Source organism: Anthonomus grandis, chromosome 12 (genome assembly GCF_022605725.1).
Source record: "Anthonomus grandis grandis chromosome 12, icAntGran1.3, whole genome shotgun sequence".
Taxonomy (NCBI): domain Eukaryota; kingdom Metazoa; phylum Arthropoda; class Insecta; order Coleoptera; family Curculionidae; genus Anthonomus; species Anthonomus grandis.
The window spans coordinates 687,906-710,159 of NC_065557.1; the positions used below are offsets into that span (position 1 = coordinate 687,906).

The 22,254-nt window shown below is 30.4% G+C and overlaps 1 protein-coding gene and 1 long non-coding RNA gene across 11 annotated transcripts in view; both read right to left on the bottom strand.

The window, feature by feature from the left end:
- LOC126742681 (angiotensin-converting enzyme-like) overlaps positions 1 to 11,576 on the bottom strand; it is a 24,939-nt gene extending 13,363 nt beyond the window's left edge. Inside the window, exons 1-3 of one of the 3 annotated variants that reach the window (XM_050449439.1) lie at positions 11,074 to 11,576; positions 303 to 488; positions 111 to 248 (exon numbers count right to left, since the gene is read on the bottom strand). In XM_050449439.1, coding sequence (XP_050305396.1) covers positions 111 to 248; positions 303 to 488; positions 11,074 to 11,172 — 423 coding nt within the window. In that variant the 5' untranslated portion in view covers positions 11,173 to 11,576. Of the gene's footprint in view, positions 1 to 110; positions 249 to 302; positions 489 to 1,409; positions 2,007 to 11,073 lie in introns of those variants that run through there. The other 2 variants (XM_050449440.1, XM_050449441.1) reach the window with 2 other exon arrangements.
- A 48-nt stretch (positions 11,577 to 11,624) lies between these two features.
- On the bottom strand, positions 11,625 to 22,146 carry LOC126742693 (uncharacterized). 8 transcript variants are annotated; one of them, XR_007662694.1, is made up of 6 exons: positions 21,647 to 21,798; positions 20,625 to 20,794; positions 19,433 to 19,772; positions 17,269 to 17,386; positions 14,887 to 15,396; positions 11,625 to 14,716 (listed from the first exon to the last, which is right to left on the bottom strand). It is a non-coding gene; the product is annotated as an uncharacterized LOC126742693 (long non-coding RNA). The 8 variants fall into 8 exon arrangements; XR_007662700.1 differs by lacking the exon at positions 21,647 to 21,798 and adding an exon at positions 21,307 to 21,620 and having other exon boundaries at positions 11,625 to 14,546; XR_007662693.1 differs by lacking the exon at positions 21,647 to 21,798 and adding an exon at positions 21,307 to 21,620.
- Positions 22,147 to 22,254: the final 108 nt, after the last annotated feature.

Genomic DNA, 22,254 nt, shown 5'->3' on the forward strand with positions numbered 1-22,254 from the left:
AATGTCTAAAGAACAAACTTGTAGAAAAGCCTAGGCTCTACAAAAATGCCCTCTAGCACTTTTTATGTACACCCAACCATTTTCGAGAAATCTGCAATTAAACCTCATACCTCATTATATTTCTCATCGGACAGCGACGCCCTATTCCTAGCGATCAGCATTCTGAGCTGCCTCCTAGCGACAGGATCGGATATATGATCCCAATCGAATTCCATAGCTTTTCTCCAAGTGACTTTGTCAAATTTCGCCTAAAACGTTTACAATTTATCCACCCGGGACCTCTAACATCAGTGCCAACTTACCTTTAAAGTTTGCTCTTCGATCATGCGCCGTTTGTTAAAATCGGTCATGTTGGTGGAATACGCCCACTGGGCGGAGCTTACCCTGAAACACATCCCCGAGGCTTCCGAGTCGTATTCCCTAAGGAACTGGAGGGCGTGGTCCAAGTTCACGTTTGACGCCTGTATAGAGTTTGTTAACCGGGACACCTTGTATAATTATTACATTTTCGGATTCCACGTGAAATTCCCAGTAATTTGAGGGGTCACATGCAATACTTTGCTCCAACGGTCACCGAGATATCAACAAATGAAATGTAAATATCTCGGCAACTGTTTCAGGAACATATATGATGTGACCCATCGGATTTCTTAAAATTTTATGTAGAATGCAAAAATGTAATAATATATAGGGTGTCCTCATTGAAATAAGGAAGTTGGTGCAATATACGAATATAAATTGTGTACTGCCAGGTATTAATTCATGCGCGAATTAAAGTCTATAACGGGTGGTGCGTCGCCGAGCGGAACATAGGAAATCCCATGTAAATTTTAAGGGGGTCAATTATTGGCTTCCCTGTACATTTTATAGAAAAATAGTAAGATAACTTTTTGAAGAGACCGATCTGGCAAACCCTCGTGCAAAGTTTCAAAACATTTCAATAAGCGAATCTTGAATTATTCAATTAAATGTAATTGCAAAATTAGCAAATTTTCGGTTCAGGTGAAACCAAACGGGCACCAGTAAAATGAATATTGTCACTGACGTGCGAGGAAAAGTGTCAATAAATCAGTGACAGTAAGTCAGATTTGACAAAGCCTTATAACAAATTGTTTGCCGGTGGCTGGTGTCTGGTTTTACCTGAACCGAAAATTTGCTAATTTTGCAATTATATTTAATTGAATAATTCAAGATTCGCTTATTAAAATGTTTTGAAACTTTGTACGAGGGTTTGTTAGATTGGTCTCTTCAGAAAGTTATCTTACATTTTTTCTATAAAATGTACAGGGAAGCCAATAATTGACCCCCTTAAAATTTACATGGGATTTCCTATGTTCCACTCGGCGACGCACCATTCGGTATAGCCCCTGGACTTAAAAACAAACTGTAATTAAACATAATTTACTTACAGTAATACATAAAGGGCACAAAGACATTCACACCGTATTCATCTTACTACGACACTAAACGCCACCCAAATAAAACAAAACAAAACCGCTTTCCAAATACGCATTCAACACTGAAATAACACAAAGTTCTTATCTACCAAAATTTAATAAAATCACACCGCATAATATACATTCCAGGCGAGTGAATCTAAGAAACCTTAAACCGATGTCTGGGACAATTTGAAATAATAATACTAATAGATTGGTGAAGGCGCATATATTTTAACACAACAAATCCGCACCTCGGTGCGATTTGAAATAATTCTTAATAATTGGCGAAAGCGCCGGTCATATTTCAGATATTTCAATTATTTCAAATTGGCTCGGACCCCTGTTTAAGGAATCGCCGAGACTTATTTTACTCTAAAACCTGAATCTGTCGGCAACGTTGCCAATAGAACCGCATTCATCAGTAATCCGATTATTTTTCACGGTATTACCAGTGTGTTTTTAATAATTTTATATTAAAAGAGTGTAAGATGCGGCAACGTTGTCTCGTTTCGCTTCATGGCGTGCATCGAAGTTTATTATATTATTATGAACTTATACCGGGTGGTGCGTCGCCGAGCGGAACATAGGAAAACTTAATATGTAAATTTTAAGGAGGTCAATTATTGGCTTCCCTGTACATTTTACAGAAAAAATGTAAGATAACTTTTTGAAGAGACCGATCTGGAAAACCCTCGCAAAGTTTCAACAAATTTTAATAAGCGAATCTTGAATTATTTAATTAAATGTAATTGCAAAAAATTGGTACCAGATGATTTGATCTTCCTGAACAACTTCTTCCAAGGCGGGTCCAATTTGATTTTGAAATAAGTCCAAATAGGTTTCAGCTGTTAGGTTATAGTCCATAAAAAGAGTCCAATGATGTGGTGTCCCAGGAATACATTTGTTTTTTGGGGATATTGTGTCCGAGTATGAACAAAGCGATGTTCATTTTCTTGGTTCCAATACCGGCAATTCTGAACATTTGGTTCATTGTTAAGGGTAAATGTACATTCGTCGGTAAAACAAATATTTCTTAAAAAATTCCTTAAAAAAATCATTATTTGCTCTATCCATCATTTCAAAACAAAATGCCATTCTTCGCTCTTCATCTCCTTCCTGCAGCTCTTGATGTTTTTCGATCTTGTTTTTCGCCACACTCAGTAGAATATTAAGATCTCTGTTCTCTCTTTCTTCGGCTCTATTTTCGATATCCTGAGTTGAACATTTACAATTATTTATTACGGTACCTTTGGACTCGAACTTATTGACAATACGTTTAATACAGGGTCCGGCAAAATAATCTCCCACATTTTGATTTTTAATAAAAACGCCAATATAAATGCTATTTATATCTTATTTTTATTAACTAAAAATATATGGTATGCCATTGTACAATCCTTAACCGCCTCAGTGGCGCCAGCGGCTTATTTGTAGTTTTATAACTCGTAAAAACCTTCAGACTTTCCGCAGCCAGATCAGCATTTTTTTGTGGTATCAGCCTTTTTTCGAACAACCAAATTGGCTCGTGTGTGAAAATTATTCTAATTCGTATTAAGATTATCGAGAGTAGCGCACTCATTTCATCGTCATCGTTTTACCGTTTAAAACCTTTTACTTTATTTTTAACTTTTCCATTTTATTTGTAATCAAGTAGTTAGTTGTGTTTTTTAATATATCCAGTATTTTTTAAAACAATTCTTGCCGGAGTTTTCTTTAATAAAAAGAAGCTATAGCGCACAGCCATTTTGTTTTTATTAAGTTTTGAAAATTACAGAGTCCAAGTGGCGACCATTTCTTTCGACACACACATTCGAAGTTGATTTCTGAGAGTTTCCATTACTCGAGCAGTAATTTGAGGCGATATTCCTGTAATTTCTTGGCGTATTGCTGCTTTCAACTCGTCAATGGTTCGGGGATGATGTTGAAAAACCTTCTCTTTCAGGTAGCCCCAAAGGAAAAAGTCGCACGGGGCAAGATCGGGTGAACGCGCAGGCCACCCAACGTTTCCACGTAATGAGATTACGCGTCCTGGAAACATTTCCCTTAACAGGTCCATTCTGCCGTTCTTAGTTAAAATATTCTAACTCGCAGTCCTCATGTTTTAAAGCAATTCCCTGCTTCTTTTTATATGCTTAGAAAGTTGCTTTTTACATTAAACTAATATAACTAAACTAATATAACTAATAAAACATTAGAACATTAAAAACAGCATGAAAGTAAATTATGAATGGAAAAAGTGCTTTACTCTTACTGGAAATCTACATTTTCTTTATTGTCAGTATCATTATTTTGGGAAACGGCTAATTCCTCAAGAATATCATTCGGTTAGCCGGAATAATATGACGTAGCTTAGAAATCAAATTTTGTTTTCTTGTTAATTTTACACCTCGACATTGTGTTCGGCAAGATGGTTTTGGTTCTTCCGAAAAGGCATTTTTGTAGTACAACACATTTTATCCCCTTTTAAAGTGCAAGTGTACCATATTCTACAAGTAAGGTTTGAGAACATTTTTTTGAAGCTTAAACTTGGATGAACAATCTTTCCATTCAAAAAAGTTGTTTTGTATGTTCATCTCTTTTACATGGACCTTAGATGAGTTTGCCATTTCTACAGACGATTTAAAATCATTAAAATCGATCACCTTACCGTACCTTTTCAATAATTGTTCTACTTGGTGATGGAACGAGTCCGCGGACATAAAAGTGTGGCCAGATAAAAGTATTTTATTTCCAAATTCTGCAGTTCAGTTTCGATAGAGTTTACAACGTAAACAAGAAGAAAATAAAGCCTAATTTTTGTTTTGAGCTGCACAGTCGTCAAGCTAGATCGTAACATAAGAATTTTTCTCCTGACTTTTGTTGGCTCTAAACAACCCTTCCTGTATACCGATTTTTTCCAAAAACCGTACAGTTCTCAAGCCTCTATTGAACTTTTAGTCCTGGAAATTTCAAGTGGTTTGAAGGTTTCGAATTTGAGTTATTGCGTTCCAAAGAATTTGACATTATGCCTCCTGTTTTGAACAACTTATAGATTCTTGTCTTCCAGAGACACCTGAAATCCCTACACAGATAAAAATGACTTCTTATTACAAGAAAATATATTATCTTGGCTGTTAATTATCTTTAATTAAGGATATACATTTAGTTCAAACTCACGATCTTGTCAAAAGAGAATCCACGTTTTTCGCATTATTTTCTAATTATCTTAGCGAATTAAATCCTTGCTATTAGACAACTGTCTTTAAGAATAAAATTGTGAATTTATCGATACTTGTTTAAAGAGTACGTTCTTGCTTTAACGTCACAGGTGCTTTGCGTTGGGTCGCGTAGGTACAACCCCGGTGTTTTCCCTTTGTCGGGACTTTGTCCTTTGTTCGTTCCGGTCATTAGCAAGTTAGACGCGGCATTGTCGACACGACACGACGTATAATCGCATTTTTGTGTGTGAATTTGGGTTTTTCAACATGGATAACATGAATTTTGAAGTTGAAGTAAGTGAAGTTTTCTCTTTTTTAAAGCGGAATGCTTTGGAACACTTGTGGCCTGTGTTTGAAGGTATATTTATATTATAAATATATGTGGTTTTTATTTTTTGTTTTAAATTATACCGGTATCTATATATGCGTATGTAGGTTTAAAATACTCAGTAGGGCTATAATGCATCTTTTACTTTCTTATAGGTATACCTAGATTAGTTTATAAATAACTAAATAAGCATGCATTGATTTTTAAAAGCTTTTGTGTAGATTATTATTGTATCTTAAACAAAATGGTGGACGTCTGCGTTAAAATATTCTTTAGAGGCTAATATAGCTATATAGCTATTTTCACAGGGCAGTCCTGAACTAGTCCGGGATTGTTTTCCTAAGTTTCGATTGGCCGATGATAAAATGCGGACATATTAAAACCAATAAAAATACAGGAAAAGACTCGGGAAAAGAATCCCGGACAAGTTCAGGACTGCTCCGTGAAAACCTCTATAAATTTTCCTAAAAGAAGAAAATATAATCTTAGCAAAAGAGAATTTTCTTACTTTAAAATTAAAATCTTGAAGGAAAGGTTATGTACTTTAAATAAGATAATTATTTCGAGCTAAGAATCGTACCATTTTAGGACAAAATAAATATCCTTGGCGCAAACATTTATGTAACTAGTGTGAAAAGTAATCCTTTTTTATAAAAATATACGTTTAATTTTTTTTCTCTTATATCGAAAAATATATGTATAATATACAGTGTGATCGTAATAGTAAGGAATAAATTCAATGTTTCATTGTCATTCATCATGTTAATTTTTTCAGGATATTCTATTAAGTTATGCATAGGTGGTTAGTCTTTTAATTTTTTTTTGATGCTCATAGCATAATAGAGAGTTTAATTTTGCGTTGACGTTAAATATTAACGATATAATATTAGTATGTATTTTGTGAAACTTATGACTTTTCCATAATATAAAATAAAAAAGTGTTATTAATATTTTATCTTCTTTTCTTTTTTATATCCTCGAAAAAACGTCGTAAAAAGCGTTATAAATTTTGCTTCGATATTTAATATTGAATGCGAAAATTTATTTAAGTGAATAAAATATAAAAAGTGAAATCAAAAACAGTTTATGAAAAATGAAAACATAAGATACATTTTAATAAAAAAATAATATACTGAATTAATATTATAGTGTTTTCTGACAGGCTTAACTTAATTTTATATTTTTTTGTGAGTTATATTACGAAATTTCGAAAAGTTATCTTCCGAAACCGAAATAATAATTTTTGGGTCAAGTAAATAATTTCTTAATACAAGATATTTAATATTTGACGTAAGAACTTAATGATCTTGCATCCATTAATTTTTTAGATTTTAAGCCATTCATTTATTTCCGTTAAAGAAATGTCTTTCAGACAAGTACATTTATGTACATATGAGAAGATCACACGTTTTGAAGTTAAGATTAAAATTCTTGTACCAAAAACATAATGACCTTGGGGAGAGAAAATTATTATTTTTTCTTCTCTTAGACCAAATAACTAAATAATTTACTGTTCTTACAATTAGGACATATTTACTTAACAATTCAAAATAGTAGTAGACTAGAGCTAAGGATGTGGTAAGTTTTTCCTAAGGTAATATTCATTTGGCTATATCCAAAGACATGGCGGCCTTGGTTTAAACTCGTTTTACTTTATGTTAAGAGATCCTTTTTATCTGTGTAAATATAAAAAAAAGACTTAAGAATCAAAAATCTAGGGTAAGAGTAGCCATTGACAGGCTAACCTTATATTATACTTCTGAATGCACAAGGTGTGTCTCTCGTCTCATCAATGAATACTCTACAAACGGAAAGCTATTTTAGATTATCGTCTTTTCTGCACATCGAACAATATATTTAGGTGAATTTAAGGCATAAAAAATGTAGTTAGGACTTTCTAATTTAGCCAAGGAGACAGATACCATTTGATAGGTCAATAAAATGTAATAAGCCAAAAAAAGAGAATTTTGTAGTTAGGACGTTTTAACTAAGGAGGGCAGCATTGTCCTTCTTGCCGTATGAGCTGTAGCCCCATCCTGTTGAAACCACACATCCGGATGTTCACGTTCCCGAAGTTTTGGTTCCAAAAAATTACGTAGCATGTCGACATATCGATCAGCAGTTACGGTAACCGTTACTCCTCCTTCTTCAAAAAAATAGGGAGCCCAAACACCAAAAGAACCAACAGCACACCAAACGGTAACGCGTTGGCTGTGAAGTGGCCTTTCATGGAGCTGCCGCGGATTTTCCGGTGCCCAGTAGCGAAAATTCTGCTTGTTCACACTAGGCTTGAGCTAAGTCGTGAATTTGAATTCACAGGTATAACTGTTAACGCGATTTTCTATTCACTGTGAATATAACCTGTGAACGTGAATTCACGATTGAGCGCCGGTTGGCGAGTTTGCTTATCGTGTAGTTTAATATCATGGCAGTGAATTCGCATAATAATAAGAAAAGTATTACTATTCTGTGTTTATTGGGTTAAGGATAGTTCCTACCCAAATACAAATATTAAGGGTACAAATATTAAAAGTAAATAAAAATTGGAGACAATATCATTGACAATGACAACAATGATTCATTGTTGTCACATTTGGAAAAATCTATATTTTCATAGACATTTTTAAAGCTAATATTACGATGTCGTAATAAGAAATAATTATCTTTAAAAATTTAAAATAATGATAAAAACAAACATCTTTAATATTCGACCTTCCTCAGAAATAGATAAAGATATTCTATCATAATAAAAATCCAGTAAAAAAAACTAAATAAGCATGACAATATAAAATATAATACATGTACAATAAATGTAATTTATAAAAAATAATTCTTCTCTCGTTTTTCCCCACAAACGAGAGAGACAGATAGACGATGGGAGTGAGATAGTCTGTTTAACGACGGCCAATCGCTGATGAATGAATTACTTCTTTCGGTTAATTTCAACGCGCATTCGTTGGTCTTTATGTGAACGCCGTTCTCATTCACATTTTGACATTTCACAGTTTATTTGCAAGTTGTCATTAAGTCGTGAATGTGATTTTTTATTCACAGTGAATGATTCACAGGTAGTGAAATTTTGCTCGACCCTAGTTGGAAATGAGCCTCGTCACTCGTTATTAAAAGCGCATTTTGTGGGACGTTTTGAAGAATATCATTGGAATATTCTCGGCGATTTTCCCAGTCCCGTTCACTAAGTTCTTGCACGATCATCATTTTGTATATGGGTGGAACTTCAGATCGGTGTGCAAAATTCTTTTCACAGAATGATCTGACAAACGCAAAGCAGAGGCCTGTTTAACAGTTGAACTTCTAGGAGATCGTTCAACTGCTTCTCTTAGGGAGAGCGCCCCTCAAAGTGGCGTGACAAGTGACAAGTAGCGCGCGTCTAGCATGTTACTTTAAATGAAACCAATGACAACGAATGATTCAGAGCACACCCAAAATGACAGTGGCAGTGGCATCATGCAGCTTGCTACGCCACGTCGTTAAAAATAGAGCTTGTTCTACTTTTTGCCACGTGCTTTGTATGTGTGTTTGTTGCCAAATTTAAATATGGAAGACAGTCCATAATTTAATATTCGTTTTGTTTCATTAATTGAGAAATTTCCAGGCATCTATGACAACACAAGTCCGAAAAATTATTGGACTAATTTTTGTCAGTAATAGCTCAAAAGTTTCTCATTCTGTAGAAGGATTGGAATTTCGTCGGATACATATTTAATTCTTTAAATACATTAAATCCACTATGTCCTCGCATCTCTTTCCAATAAGGGTGTACACAAAACTGACGTTGCGGACGAGTTTTGTTCATATTGTTCACGTTTAAAAGCGTTAGCATAACTTCATCCTCAGAGGACGACATTTTGAATTTAACTAACCTTTTTAATGTAATGCTACTTTAGTGTGCGCTACCTGCCACGCCAGTGCCATACCCGTGCTATGTCACATGTGACGCCACTTTGGTGGGCGCTCTCCCTTACAGCTGCAATGTTTTCAGGTGTCCGGACACTTCTGGGTCTACCAGTTGATTTTCTTTTTAAGGCTGAAAATGCTTATAATTCAAAATCCAGTGCAAATAAAATGTTGAAAATTTGTACACGAGTTCTCTGGATAATTTCAGTGGACACCTATTTCAGCATTTTTCAAAATTTAAACAAGATATTAAGAAAAAAAATTTTTGAAAAAAATAATTATTTTTTCAAAAAAAAATTGACAAAATGCTCATAATTCAAAATCCAGTGCAAATAAAATGTTGAAAATTTGTACACGAGTTCTCTGGATAATTTCAGTGGACACCTATTTCAGCATTTTTCAAAATTTAAACAAGATGTTAAGAAAAAAAAATTTTGAAAAAAATAATTATTTTTTCAAAAAAAAATTGACAAAATGCTCATAATTCAAAATCCAGTGCAAATAAAATGTTGAAAATTTGTACACGAGTTCTCTGGATAATTTTAGTGGACACCTATTTCAGCATTTTTCAAAATTTAAACAAGATGTTAAGAAAAAAAAATTTTGAAAAAAATAATTATTTTTTCAAAAAAAAATTGACAAAATGCTCATAATTCAAAATCCAGTGCAAATAAAATGTTGAAAATTTGTACACGAGTTCTCTGGATAATTTCAGTGGACACCTATTTCAGCATTTTTCAAAATTTAAACAAGATGTTAAGAAAAAAAAATTTTGAAAAAAATAATTATTTTTTCAAAAAAAAATTGACAAAATGCTCATAATTCAAAATCCAGTGCAAATAAATTGTTGAAAATTTGTACACGAGTTCTCTGGATAATTTTAGTGGACACCTATTTCAGCATTTTTCAAAATTTAAACAAGATGTTAAGAAAAAAAAATTTTGAAAAAAATAATTATTTTTTCAAAAAAAAATTGACAAAATGCTCATAATTCAAAATCCAGTGCAAATAAAATGTTGAAAATTTGTACACGAGTTCTCTGGATAATTTCAGTGGACACCTATTTCAGCATTTTTCAAAATTTAAACAAGATGTTAAGAAAAAAAAATTTTGAAAAAAATAATTATTTTTTCAAAAAAAAATTGACAAAATGCTCATAATTCAAAATCCAGTGCAAATAAATTGTTGAAAATTTGTACACGAGTTCTCTGGATAATTTTAGTGGACACCTATTTCAGCATTTTTCAAAATTTAAACAAGATGTTAAGAAAAAAAAATTTTGAAAAAAATAATTATTTTTTCAAAAAAAAATTGACAAAATGCTCATAATTCAAAATCCAGTGCAAATAAATTGTTGAAAATTTGTACACGAGTTCTCTGGATAATTTTAGTGGACACCTATTTCAGCATTTTTCAAAATTTAAACAAGATGTTAAGAAAAAAAAATTTTGAAAAAAAAAATTATTTTTTCAAAAAAAAATTGACAAAATGCTCATAATCCAAAATCCAGTGCAAACTGTAGCTCTAAAATTTGAAACCCACAACAGTATTGTTTTGCGATCTGGAACTGGATCATGTCTACCAAGCGCGAAGTGAGTACGAAAAACGGTGCCCGGTTACATTTAATTGAATAATTCAAGATTCGCTTATTAAAATGTTTTGCACGAGGGTTTGCCAGATTGGTCTCTTCAAAAAGTTATCTTACATTTTTTCTGTAAAACGTATAAGGAAGCCAATAATTGACCCCCTTAAAATTTACATGTGGGTTTTCCTATGTTCCGCTCGGCGACGCACCACCCGATATATCCGTCGTTTCGAGAACTTTTCCTTTAAAAGAAAAAAGCGGTTCCGCCTTCTGGTTTTAGGTCAACACGCGCCTCGATTGTTATTGTTGTTTGTTTCTTAGATGATCATGACGTGTGTGTGCTATTATTTGTCGTTATATTACTGTAAATTATAATTTGAGAATGCCAAAAAAAACGCTGAAATATAATTAGAATGTACAGAAAAAAAAACTGACGTAGGCCATGTGACTCTCTAACAAATTTCTTGGAATTTCACGTAGAATCCGAATATGCAATAATATGTAGGGCGTCCCATTGAAAATAAGGAAATTCACATCTATTTCCTCTATAACCGAAAGCGTTACTCATTTAGACACTTTGTTATAATATAATAGAAATATAAGGCTTACCTGTACTGCTTCAACCTCCTGATATTCAGCATAAACCACCCTCATCAAAACTACCCCCAGAAGGGCGACACTGTACAACATCTTGAGTGAAAAAATCATCAAATTCTCCGTTATAATAAACTGGGTGGTACTTTATCGCGACGATGACAGTATTGTTCATCTTCAAAGTAACGAGACGTAACTGCACCCGAATAACATTCAGCGGGATATTTTGGCGTGACAAATTGTTTTGCAGTTAGATGTGCAACCCCTCGACCGTGACACCACTTAATCGATGTCTCATACTCACCGGTGATTTTCTTTTTTTTTTGAAAAATTAATCAGAAAATACTGAACGTTCACTTTTTGTAGTTGGATTTGCCGCAGTCGAACAGCGAAAGCGTATCGGGCAGAAGGAAACCGAATCATAAAAGTGAAATGACAGCCAGGCGTTGGTGGTAAAGGGTTTTACGTAATTTTTTGGTTGTTTCTGGTGTAATTTTCGTTTTTGTTCATTGGGGAGAAAATGGCCATAACTGAAAAACTAGTGACCTAATGACCTGAAAATTTGTATACGGGTTCCTCATTTAAATTCATTAGACACCTATTTCAGGGTTTTTTGAAAAATGTACAGAGTGTAAAGAAAAAAAATATTTTTGAAAAATTAATATTTTTTTTCCTAATAAATTGAAAAAATGGCCATAACTCAAAAATCAGGGCACCTAAAGACCTGAAAATTTGTATACGGGTTCTTCATTTGAATTCATTAGACACCTATTTCAGGGTTTTTTGAAAAATATACAAAGTGCAGAGAAAAAAAATATTTTTGAAAAATTAATATTTTTTTTCCTAATAAATTGAGAAAATGGCCATAACTCAAAAACCAGGGCACCTAAAGACCTGAAAATTTGTATACGGGTTCTTCATTTAAATTCATTAGACACCTATTTTAGGGTTTTTTGAAAAATGTACAGGGTGTAGAGAAAAAAAAATATTTTTCAAAAGTTAATATTTTTTTTCTAATAAATTGAGAAAATGGCCATAACTCAAAAACCAGGGCACCTAAAGACCTGAAAATTTGTGTACGAATTCTTCATTTAAATTCATTAGACACCTATTTCAGGGTTTTTTGAAAAATGTACAGAGTGCAGAAAAAAAAAATATTTTTGAAAAAATAATATTTTTTTTCCTAATAAATTGAGAAAATGGCCATAACTCAAAAACCAGGGCACCTAAAGACCTGAAAATTTGTATACGGGTTCTTCATTTGAATTCATTAGACACCTATTTCAGGGTTTTTTGAAAAATGTATAGAGTGCAGAGAAAAAAAATATTTTTGAAAAAATAATATTTTTTTTCATAATAAATTGAGAAAATGGCCATAACTCAAAAACCAGGGCACCTAAAGACCTGAAAATTTGTATACGGGTTCTTCATTTGAATTCATTAGACACCTATTTCAGGGTTTTTTGAAAAATGTATAGAGTGCAGAGAAAAAAAATATTTTCGAAAAAATAATATTTTTTTTCATAATAAATTGAGAAAATGGCCATAACTCAAAAATCAGGGCACCTAAAGACCTGAAAATTTGTATACGGGTTCTTCATTTGAATTGATTTGACACCTATTTTAGGGTTTTTTGAAAAATGTACAGAGTGCAGAGAAAAAAAATATTTTTGAAAAATTAATATTTTTTTTCTAATAAATTGAGAAAATGGCCATAACTCAAAAACCAGGGCACCTAAAGACCTGAAAATTTGTGTACGAATTCTTCATTTAAATTCATTAGACACCTGTTTCAGGGTTTTTTGAAAAATGTACAGAGTGCAGAGAAAAAAAATATTTTTGAAAAAATAATATTTTTTTTTTATAATAAATTGAGAAAATGGCCATAACTCAAAAACCAGGGCACCTAAAGACCTGAAAATTTGTATACGAATTCTCCATTTAAATTCATTAGACACCTATTTCAGGGTTTTTTGAAAAATATACAGAGTGCAAATAAAAAAAATATTTTTGAAAAATTAATATTTTTTTTCATAATAAATTGAGAAAATGGCCATAACTCAAAAACCAGGGCACCTAAAGACCTGAAAATTTGTATACGGGTTCTTCAATTAAATTCATTTGACACCTATTTCAGGGTTTTTTGAAAAATATACAGAGTGCAAAGAAAAAAAATATTTTTGAAAAATTAATATTTTTTTTCATAATAAATTGAGAAAATGGTCATAACTCAAAAACCAGGGCACCTAAAGACCTGAAAATTTGTATACGGGTTCTTCAATTAAATTCATTTGACACCTATTTCAGGGTTTTTTGAAAAATATACAGAGTGCAAAGAAAAAAAATATTTTTGAAAAATTAATATTTTTTTTCATAATAAATTGAGAAAATGGTCATAACTCAAAAACCAGGGCACCTAAAGACCTGAAAATTTGTATACGGGTTCTTCAATTAAATTCATTTGACACCTATTTCAGGGTTTTTTGAAAAATATACAGAGTGCAAAGAAAAAAAATATTTTTGAAAAATTAATATTTTTTTTCATAATAAATTGAGAAAATGGCCATAACTCAAAAACCAGGGCACCTAAAGACCTGAAAATTTGTATACGGGTTCTCCATTTAAATTCATTTGACACCTATTTCAGGGTTTTTTGAAAAATGTACAGAGTGCAAATAAAAAAAATATTTTTGAAAAATTAATATTTTTTTTCATAATAAATTGAGAAAATGGCCATAACTCAAAAACCAGGGCACCTAAACACCTGAAAATTTGTATACGGGTTCTCCATTTAAATTCATTTGACACCTATTTCAGGGTTTTTTGAAAAATGTACAGAGTGCAAATAAAAAAAATATTTTTGAAAAATTAATATTTTTTTTCCTAATAAATTGAGAAAATGGTCATAACTCAAAAACCAGGGCACCTAAAGACCTGAAAATTTGTATACGGGTTCTTCAATTAAATTCATTTGACACCTATTTCAGGGTTTTTTGAAAAATATACAGAGTGCAAAGAAAAAAAATATTTTTGAAAAATTAATATTTTTTTTCATAATAAATTGAGAAAATGGTCATAACTCAAAAACCAGGGCACCTAAAGACCTGAAAATTTGTATACGGGTTCTTCAATTAAATTCATTTGACACCTATTTCAGGGTTTTTTGAAAAATATACAGAGTGCAAAGAAAAAAAATATTTTTGAAAAATTAATATTTTTTTTCATAATAAATTGAGAAAATGGCCATAACTCAAAAACCAGGGCACCTAAAGACCTGAAAATTTGTATACGGGTTCTCCATTTAAATTCATTTGACACCTATTTCAGGGTTTTTTGAAAAATGTACAGAGTGCAAATAAAAAAAATATTTTTGAAAAATTAATATTTTTTTTCATAATAAATTGAGAAAATGGCCATAACTCAAAAACCAGGGCACCTAAACACCTGAAAATTTGTATACGGGTTCTCCATTTAAATTCATTTGACACCTATTTCAGGGTTTTTTGAAAAATGTACAGAGTGCAAATAAAAAAAATATTTTTGAAAAATTAATATTTTTTTTCCTAATAAATTGAGAAAATGGTCATAACTCAAAAACCAGGGCACCTAAAGACCTGAAAATTTGTATACGGGTTCTCCATTTAAATTCATTTGACACCTATTTCAGGGTTTTTTGAAAAATGTACAGAGTGCAAATAAAAAAAATATTTTTGAAAAATTAATATTTTTTTTCCTAATAAATTGAGAAAATGGCCATAACTCAAAAACCAGGGCACCTAAAGACCTGAAAATTTGTATACGGGTTCTTCAATTAAATTCATTGGACACCTATTTCAGGGTTTTTTGAAAAATGTACAGAGTGCAAATAAAAAAAATATTTTTGAAAAATTAATATTTTTTTTCATAATAAATTGAGAAAATGGCCATAACTCAAAAACCAGGGCACCTAAACACCTGAAAATTTGTATACGGGTTCTCCATTTAAATTCATTTGACACCTATTTCAGGGTTTTTTGAAAAATGTACAGAGTGCAAATAAAAAAAATATTTTTGAAAAATTAATATTTTTTTTCCTAATAAATTGAGAAAATGGTCATAACTCAAAAACCAGGGCACCTAAAGACCTGAAAATTTGTATACGGGTTCTTCAATTAAATTCATTTGACACCTATTTCAGGGTTTTTTGAAAAATATACAGAGTGCAGAGAAAAAAAATATTTTTGAAAAATTAATATTTTTTTTCCTAATAAATTGAGAAAATGGCCATAACTCAAAAACCAGGGCACCTAAAGACCTGAAAATTTGTATACGGGTTCTTCAATTAAATTCATTGGACACCTATTTCAGGGTTTTTTGAAAAATGTACAGAGTGCAAATAAAAAAAATATTTTTGAAAAAATAATATTTTTTTTCCTAATAAATTGAGAAAATGGCCATAACTCAAAAACCAGGGCACCTAAAGACCTGAAAATTTGTATACGAGTTCTTCATTTAAATTCATTAGACACCTATTTCAGGGTTTTTTGAAAAATGTACAGAGTGCAGAAAAAAAAAATATTTTTGAAAAAATAATATTTTTTTTCCTAATAAATTGAGAAAATGGCCATAACTCAAAAACCAGGGCACCTAAAGACCTGAAAATTTGTATACGGGTTCTTCATTTGAATTCATTAGACACCTATTTCAGGGTTTTTTGAAAAATGTATAGAGTGCAGAGAAAAAAAATATTTTTGAAAAAATAATATTTTTTTTCATAATAAATTGAGAAAATGGCCATAACTCAAAAACCAGGGCACCTAAAGACCTGAAAATTTGTATACGGGTTCTTCATTTGAATTCATTAGACACCTATTTCAGGGTTTTTTGAAAAATGTATAGAGTGCAGAGAAAAAAAATATTTTCGAAAAAATAATATTTTTTTTCATAATAAATTGAGAAAATGGCCATAACTCAAAAATCAGGGCACCTAAAGACCTGAAAATTTGTATACGGGTTCTTCATTTGAATTGATTTGACACCTATTTTAGGGTTTTTTGAAAAATGTACAGAGTGCAGAGAAAAAAAATATTTTTGAAAAATTAATATTTTTTTTCTAATAAATTGAGAAAATGGCCATAACTCAAAAACCAGGGCACCTAAAGACCTGAAAATTTGTGTACGAATTCTTCATTTAAATTCATTAGACACCTGTTTCAGGGTTTTTTGAAAAATGTACAGAGTGCAGAGAAAAAAAATATTTTTGAAAAAATAATATTTTTTTTTTATAATAAATTGAGAAAATGGCCATAACTCAAAAACCAGGGCACCTAAAGACCTGAAAATTTGTGTACGAATTCTTCATTTAAATTCATTAGACACCTGTTTCAGGGTTTTTTGAAAAATGTACAGAGTGCAGAGAAAAAAAATATTTTTGAAAAAATAATATTTTTTTTTTATAATAAATTGAGAAAATGGCCATAACTCAAAAACCAGGGCACCTAAAGACCTGAAAATTTGTATACGAATTCTCCATTTAAATTCATTAGACACCTATTTCAGGGTTTTTTGAAAAATATACAGAGTGCAAATAAAAAAAATATTTTTGAAAAATTAATATTTTTTTTCCTAATAAATTGAGAAAATGGTCATAACTCAAAAACCAGGGCACCTAAAGACCTGAAAATTTGTATACGGGTTCTTCAATTAAATTCATTTGACACCTATTTCAGGGTTTTTTGAAAAATATACAGAGTGCAAAGAAAAAAAATATTTTTGAAAAATTAATATTTTTTTTCATAATAAATTGAGAAAATGGTCATAACTCAAAAACCAGGGCACCTAAAGACCTGAAAATTTGTGTACGAATTCTTCATTTAAATTCATTAGACACCTGTTTCAGGGTTTTTTGAAAAATGTACAGAGTGCAGAGAAAAAAAATATTTTTGAAAAAATAATATTTTTTTTTTATAATAAATTGAGAAAATGGCCATAACTCAAAAACCAGGGCACCTAAAGACCTGAAAATTTGTATACGGGTTCTTCAATTAAATTCATTTGACACCTATTTCAGGGTTTTTTGAAAAATATACAGAGTGCAAAGAAAAAAAATATTTTTGAAAAATTAATATTTTTTTTCATAATAAATTGAGAAAATGGCCATAACTCAAAAACCAGGGCACCTAAAGACCTGAAAATTTGTATACGGGTTCTCCATTTAAATTCATTTGACACCTATTTCAGGGTTTTTTGAAAAATGTACAGAGTGCAAATAAAAAAAATATTTTTGAAAAATTAATATTTTTTTTCCTAATAAATTGAGAAAATGGTCATAACTCAAAAACCAGGGCACCTAAAGACCTGAAAATTTGTATACGGGTTCTTCATTTGAATTCATTAGACACCTATTTCAGAGTTTTTTGAAAAATATACAGAGTGCAAAGAAAATAAATATTTTTGAAAAATTAAAATTTGTTTTTCCCTAATAAATTGAGAAAATGGCCATAACTCAAAAACCAGGGCACCTAAAGACCTGAAAATTTGTATACGGGTTCTTCAATTAAATTCATTTGACACCTATTTCAGGGTTTTTTGAAAAATGTACAGAGTGCAAATAAAAAAAATATTTTTGAAAAATTAATATTTTTTTTCCTAATAAATTGAGAAAATGGTCATAACTCAAAAACCAGGGCACCTAAAGACCTGAAAATTTGTATACGGGTTCTTCAATTAAATTCATTTGACACCTATTTCAGGGTTTTTTGAAAAATATACAGAGTGCAGAGAAAAAAAATATTTTTGAAAAATTAATATTTTTTTTCCTAATAAATTGAGAAAATGGCCATAACTCAAAAACCAGGGCACCTAAAGACCTGAAAATTTGTATACGGGTTCTTCAATTAAATTCATTGGACACCTATTTCAGGGTTTTTTGAAAAATGTACAGAGTGCAAATAAAAAAAATATTTTTGAAAAATTAATATTTTTTTTCCTAATAAATTGAGAAAATGGTCATAACTCAAAAACCAGGGCACCTAAAGACCTGAAAATTTGTATACGGGTTCTTCAATTAAATTCATTTGACACCTATTTCAGGGTTTTTTGAAAAATATACAGAGTGCAGAGAAAAAAAATATTTTTGAAAAATTAATATTTTTTTTCCTAATAAATTGAGAAAATGGCCATAACTCAAAAACCAGGGCACCTAAAGACCTGAAAATTTGTATACGGGTTCTTCAATTAAATTCATTGGACACCTATTTCAGGGTTTTTTGAAAAATGTACAGAGTGCAAATAAAAAAAATATTTTTGAAAAATTTTTTTTTTTTTTCCTAATAAATTGAGAAAATGGTCATAACTCAAAAACCAGGGCACCTAAAGACCTGAAAATTTGTATACGGGTTCTTCAATTAAATTCATTTGACACCTATTTCAGGGTTTTTTGAAAAATATACAGAGTGCAGGGAAAAAAAATATTTTTGAAAAATTTATATTTTTTTTCCTAATAAATTGAGAAAATGGTCATAACTCAAAAACCAGGGCACCTAAAGACCTGAAAATTTGTATACGGGTTCTTCAATTAAATTCATTTGACACCTATTTCAGGGTTTTTTGAAAAATATACAGAGTGCAAAGAAAAAAAATATTTTTGAAAAATTAATATTTTTTTTCATAATAAATTGAGAAAATGGTCATAACTCAAAAACCAGGGCACCTAAAGACCTGAAAATTTGTATACGGGTTCTTCATTTGAATTCATTAGACACCTATTTCAGGGTTTTTTGAAAAATATACAGAGTGCAAAGAAAATAAATATTTTTGAAAAATTAAAATTTGTTTTTCCCTAATAAATTGAGAAAATGGCCATAACTCAAAAACCAGGGCACCTAAAGAGCTGAAAATTTGTATACGAGTTCTTCATTTAAATTCATTAGACACCTATTTCAGGGTTTTTTGAAAAATATACAAAGTGCAGAGAAAAAAAATATTTTTGAAAAATTAATATTTTTTTTCATAATAAATTGAGAAAATGGCCATAACTCAAAAACCAGGGCACCTAAAGACCTGAAAATTTGTATACGGGTTCTTCATTTGAATTCATTAGACACCTATTTCAGGGTTTTTTGAAAAATATACAGAGTGCAAAGAAAATAAATATTTTTGAAAAATTAAAATTTGTTTTTCCCTAATAAATTGAGAAAATGGCCATAACTCAAAAACCAGGGCACCTAAAGAGCTGAAAATTTGTATACGAGTTCTTCATTTAAATTCATTAGACACCTATTTCAGGGTTTTTTGAAAAATATACAAAGTGCAGAGAAAAAAAATATTTTTGAAAAATTAATATTTTTTTTCCTAATAAATTGAGAAAATGGTCATAACTCAAAAACCAGGGCACCTAAAGACCTGAAAATTTGTATACGGGTTCTTCAATTAAATTCATTTGACACCTATTTCAGGGTTTTTTGAAAAATATACAGAGTGCAGAGAAAAAAAATATTTTTGAAAAATTTATATTTTTTTTCCTAATAAATTGAGAAAATGGTCATAACTCAAAAACCAGGGCACCTAAAGACCTGAAAATTTGTATACGGGTTCTTCAATTAAATTCATTTGACACCTATTTCAGGGTTTTTTGAAAAATATACAGAGTGCAAAGAAAAAAAATATTTTTGAAAAATTAATATTTTTTTTCATAATAAATTGAGAAAATGGCCATAACTCAAAAACCAGGGCACCTAAAGACCTGAAAATTTGTATACGGGTTCTTCATTTGAATTCATTAGACACCTATTTCAGGGTTTTTTGAAAAATATACAAAGTGCAAAGAAAATAAATATTTTTGAAAAATTAAAATTTGTTTTTCCCTAATAAATTGAGAAAATGGCCATAACTCAAAAACCAGGGCACCTAAAGACCTGAAAATTTGTATACGGGTTCTTCAATTAAATTCATTTGACACCTATTTCAGGGTTTTTTGAAAAATGTACAGAGTGCAAATAAAAAAAATATTTTTGAAAAATTAATATTTTTTTTCCTAATAAATTGAGAAAATGGTCATAACTCAAAAACCAGGGCACCTAAAGACCTGAAAATTTGTATACGGGTTCTTCAATTAAATTCATTTGACACCTATTTCAGGGTTTTTTGAAAAATATACAGAGTGCAGAGAAAAAAAATATTTTTGAAAAATTAATATTTTTTTTCCTAATAAATTGAGAAAATGGCCATAACTCAAAAACCAGGGCACCTAAAGACCTGAAAATTTGTATACGGGTTCTTCAATTAAATTCATTTGACACCTATTTCAGGGTTTTTTGAAAAATATACAGAGTGCAGAGAAAAAAAATATTTTTGAAAAATTTATATTTTTTTTCCTAATAAATTGAGAAAATGGTCATAACTCAAAAACCAGGGCACCTAAAGACCTGAAAATTTGTATACGGGTTCTTCAATTAAATTCATTTGACACCTATTTCAGGGTTTTTTGAAAAATATACAGAGTGCAGAGAAAAAAAATATTTTTGAAAAATTTATATTTTTTTTCATAATAAATTGAGAAAATGGCCATAACTCAAAAACCAGGGCACCTAAACACCTGAAAATTTGTATACGGGTTCTCCATTTAAATTCATTTGACACCTATTTCAGGGTTTTTTGAAAAATGTACAGAGTGCAAATAAAAAAAATATTTTTGAAAAATTAATATTTTTTTTCATAATAAATTGAGAAAATGGCCATAACTCAAAAACCAGGGCACCTAAAGACCTGAAAATTTGTATACGGGTTCTTCATTTGAATTCATTAGACACCTATTTCAGGGTTTTTTGAAAAATATACAAAGTGCAAAGAAAATAAATATTTTTGAAAAATTAAAATTTGTTTTTCCCTAATAAATTGAGAAAATGGCCATAACTCAAAAACCAGGGCACCTAAAGACCTGAAAATTTGTATACGGGTTCTTCAATTAAATTCATTTGACACCTATTTCAGGGTTTTTTGAAAAATGTACAGAGTGCAAATAAAAAAAATATTTTTGAAAAATTAATATTTTTTTTCCTAATAAATTGAGAAAATGGTCATAACTCAAAAACCAGGGCACCTAAAGACCTGAAAATTTGTATACGGGTTCTTCAATTAAATTCATTTGACACCTATTTCAGGGTTTTTTGAAAAATATACAGAGTGCAGAGAAAAAAAATATTTTTGAAAAATTAATATTTTTTTTCCTAATAAATTGAGAAAATGGCCATAACTCAAAAACCAGGGCACCTAAAGACCTGAAAATTTGTATACGGGTTCTTCAATTAAATTCATTGGACACCTATTTCAGGGTTTTTTGAAAAATGTACAGAGTGCAAATAAAAAAAATATTTTTGAAAAATTAATATTTTTTTTCCTAATAAATTGAGAAAATGGTCATAACTCAAAAACCAGGGCACCTAAAGACCTGAAAATTTGTATACGGGTTCTTCAATTAAATTCATTTGACACCTATTTCAGGGTTTTTTGAAAAATATACAGAGTGCAGAGAAAAAAAATATTTTTGAAAAATTAATATTTTTTTTCCTAATAAATTGAGAAAATGGCCATAACTCAAAAACCAGGGCACCTAAAGACCTGAAAATTTGTATACGGGTTCTTCAATTAAATTCATTGGACACCTATTTCAGGGTTTTTTGAAAAATGTACAGAGTGCAAATAAAAAAAATATTTTTGAAAAATTTTTTTTTTTTTTCCTAATAAATTGAGAAAATGGTCATAACTCAAAAACCAGGGCACCTAAAGACCTGAAAATTTGTATACGGGTTCTTCAATTAAATTCATTTGACACCTATTTCAGGGTTTTTTGAAAAATATACAGAGTGCAGAGAAAAAAAATATTTTTGAAAAATTTATATTTTTTTTCCTAATAAATTGAGAAAATGGTCATAACTCAAAAACCAGGGCACCTAAAGACCTGAAAATTTGTATACGGGTTCTTCAATTAAATTCATTTGACACCTATTTCAGGGTTTTTTGAAAAATATACAGAGTGCAAAGAAAAAAAATATTTTTGAAAAATTAATATTTTTTTTCATAATAAATTGAGAAAATGGTCATAACTCAAAAACCAGGGCACCTAAAGACCTGAAAATTTGTATACGGGTTCTTCATTTGAATTCATTAGACACCTATTTCAGGGTTTTTTGAAAAATATACAGAGTGCAAAGAAAATAA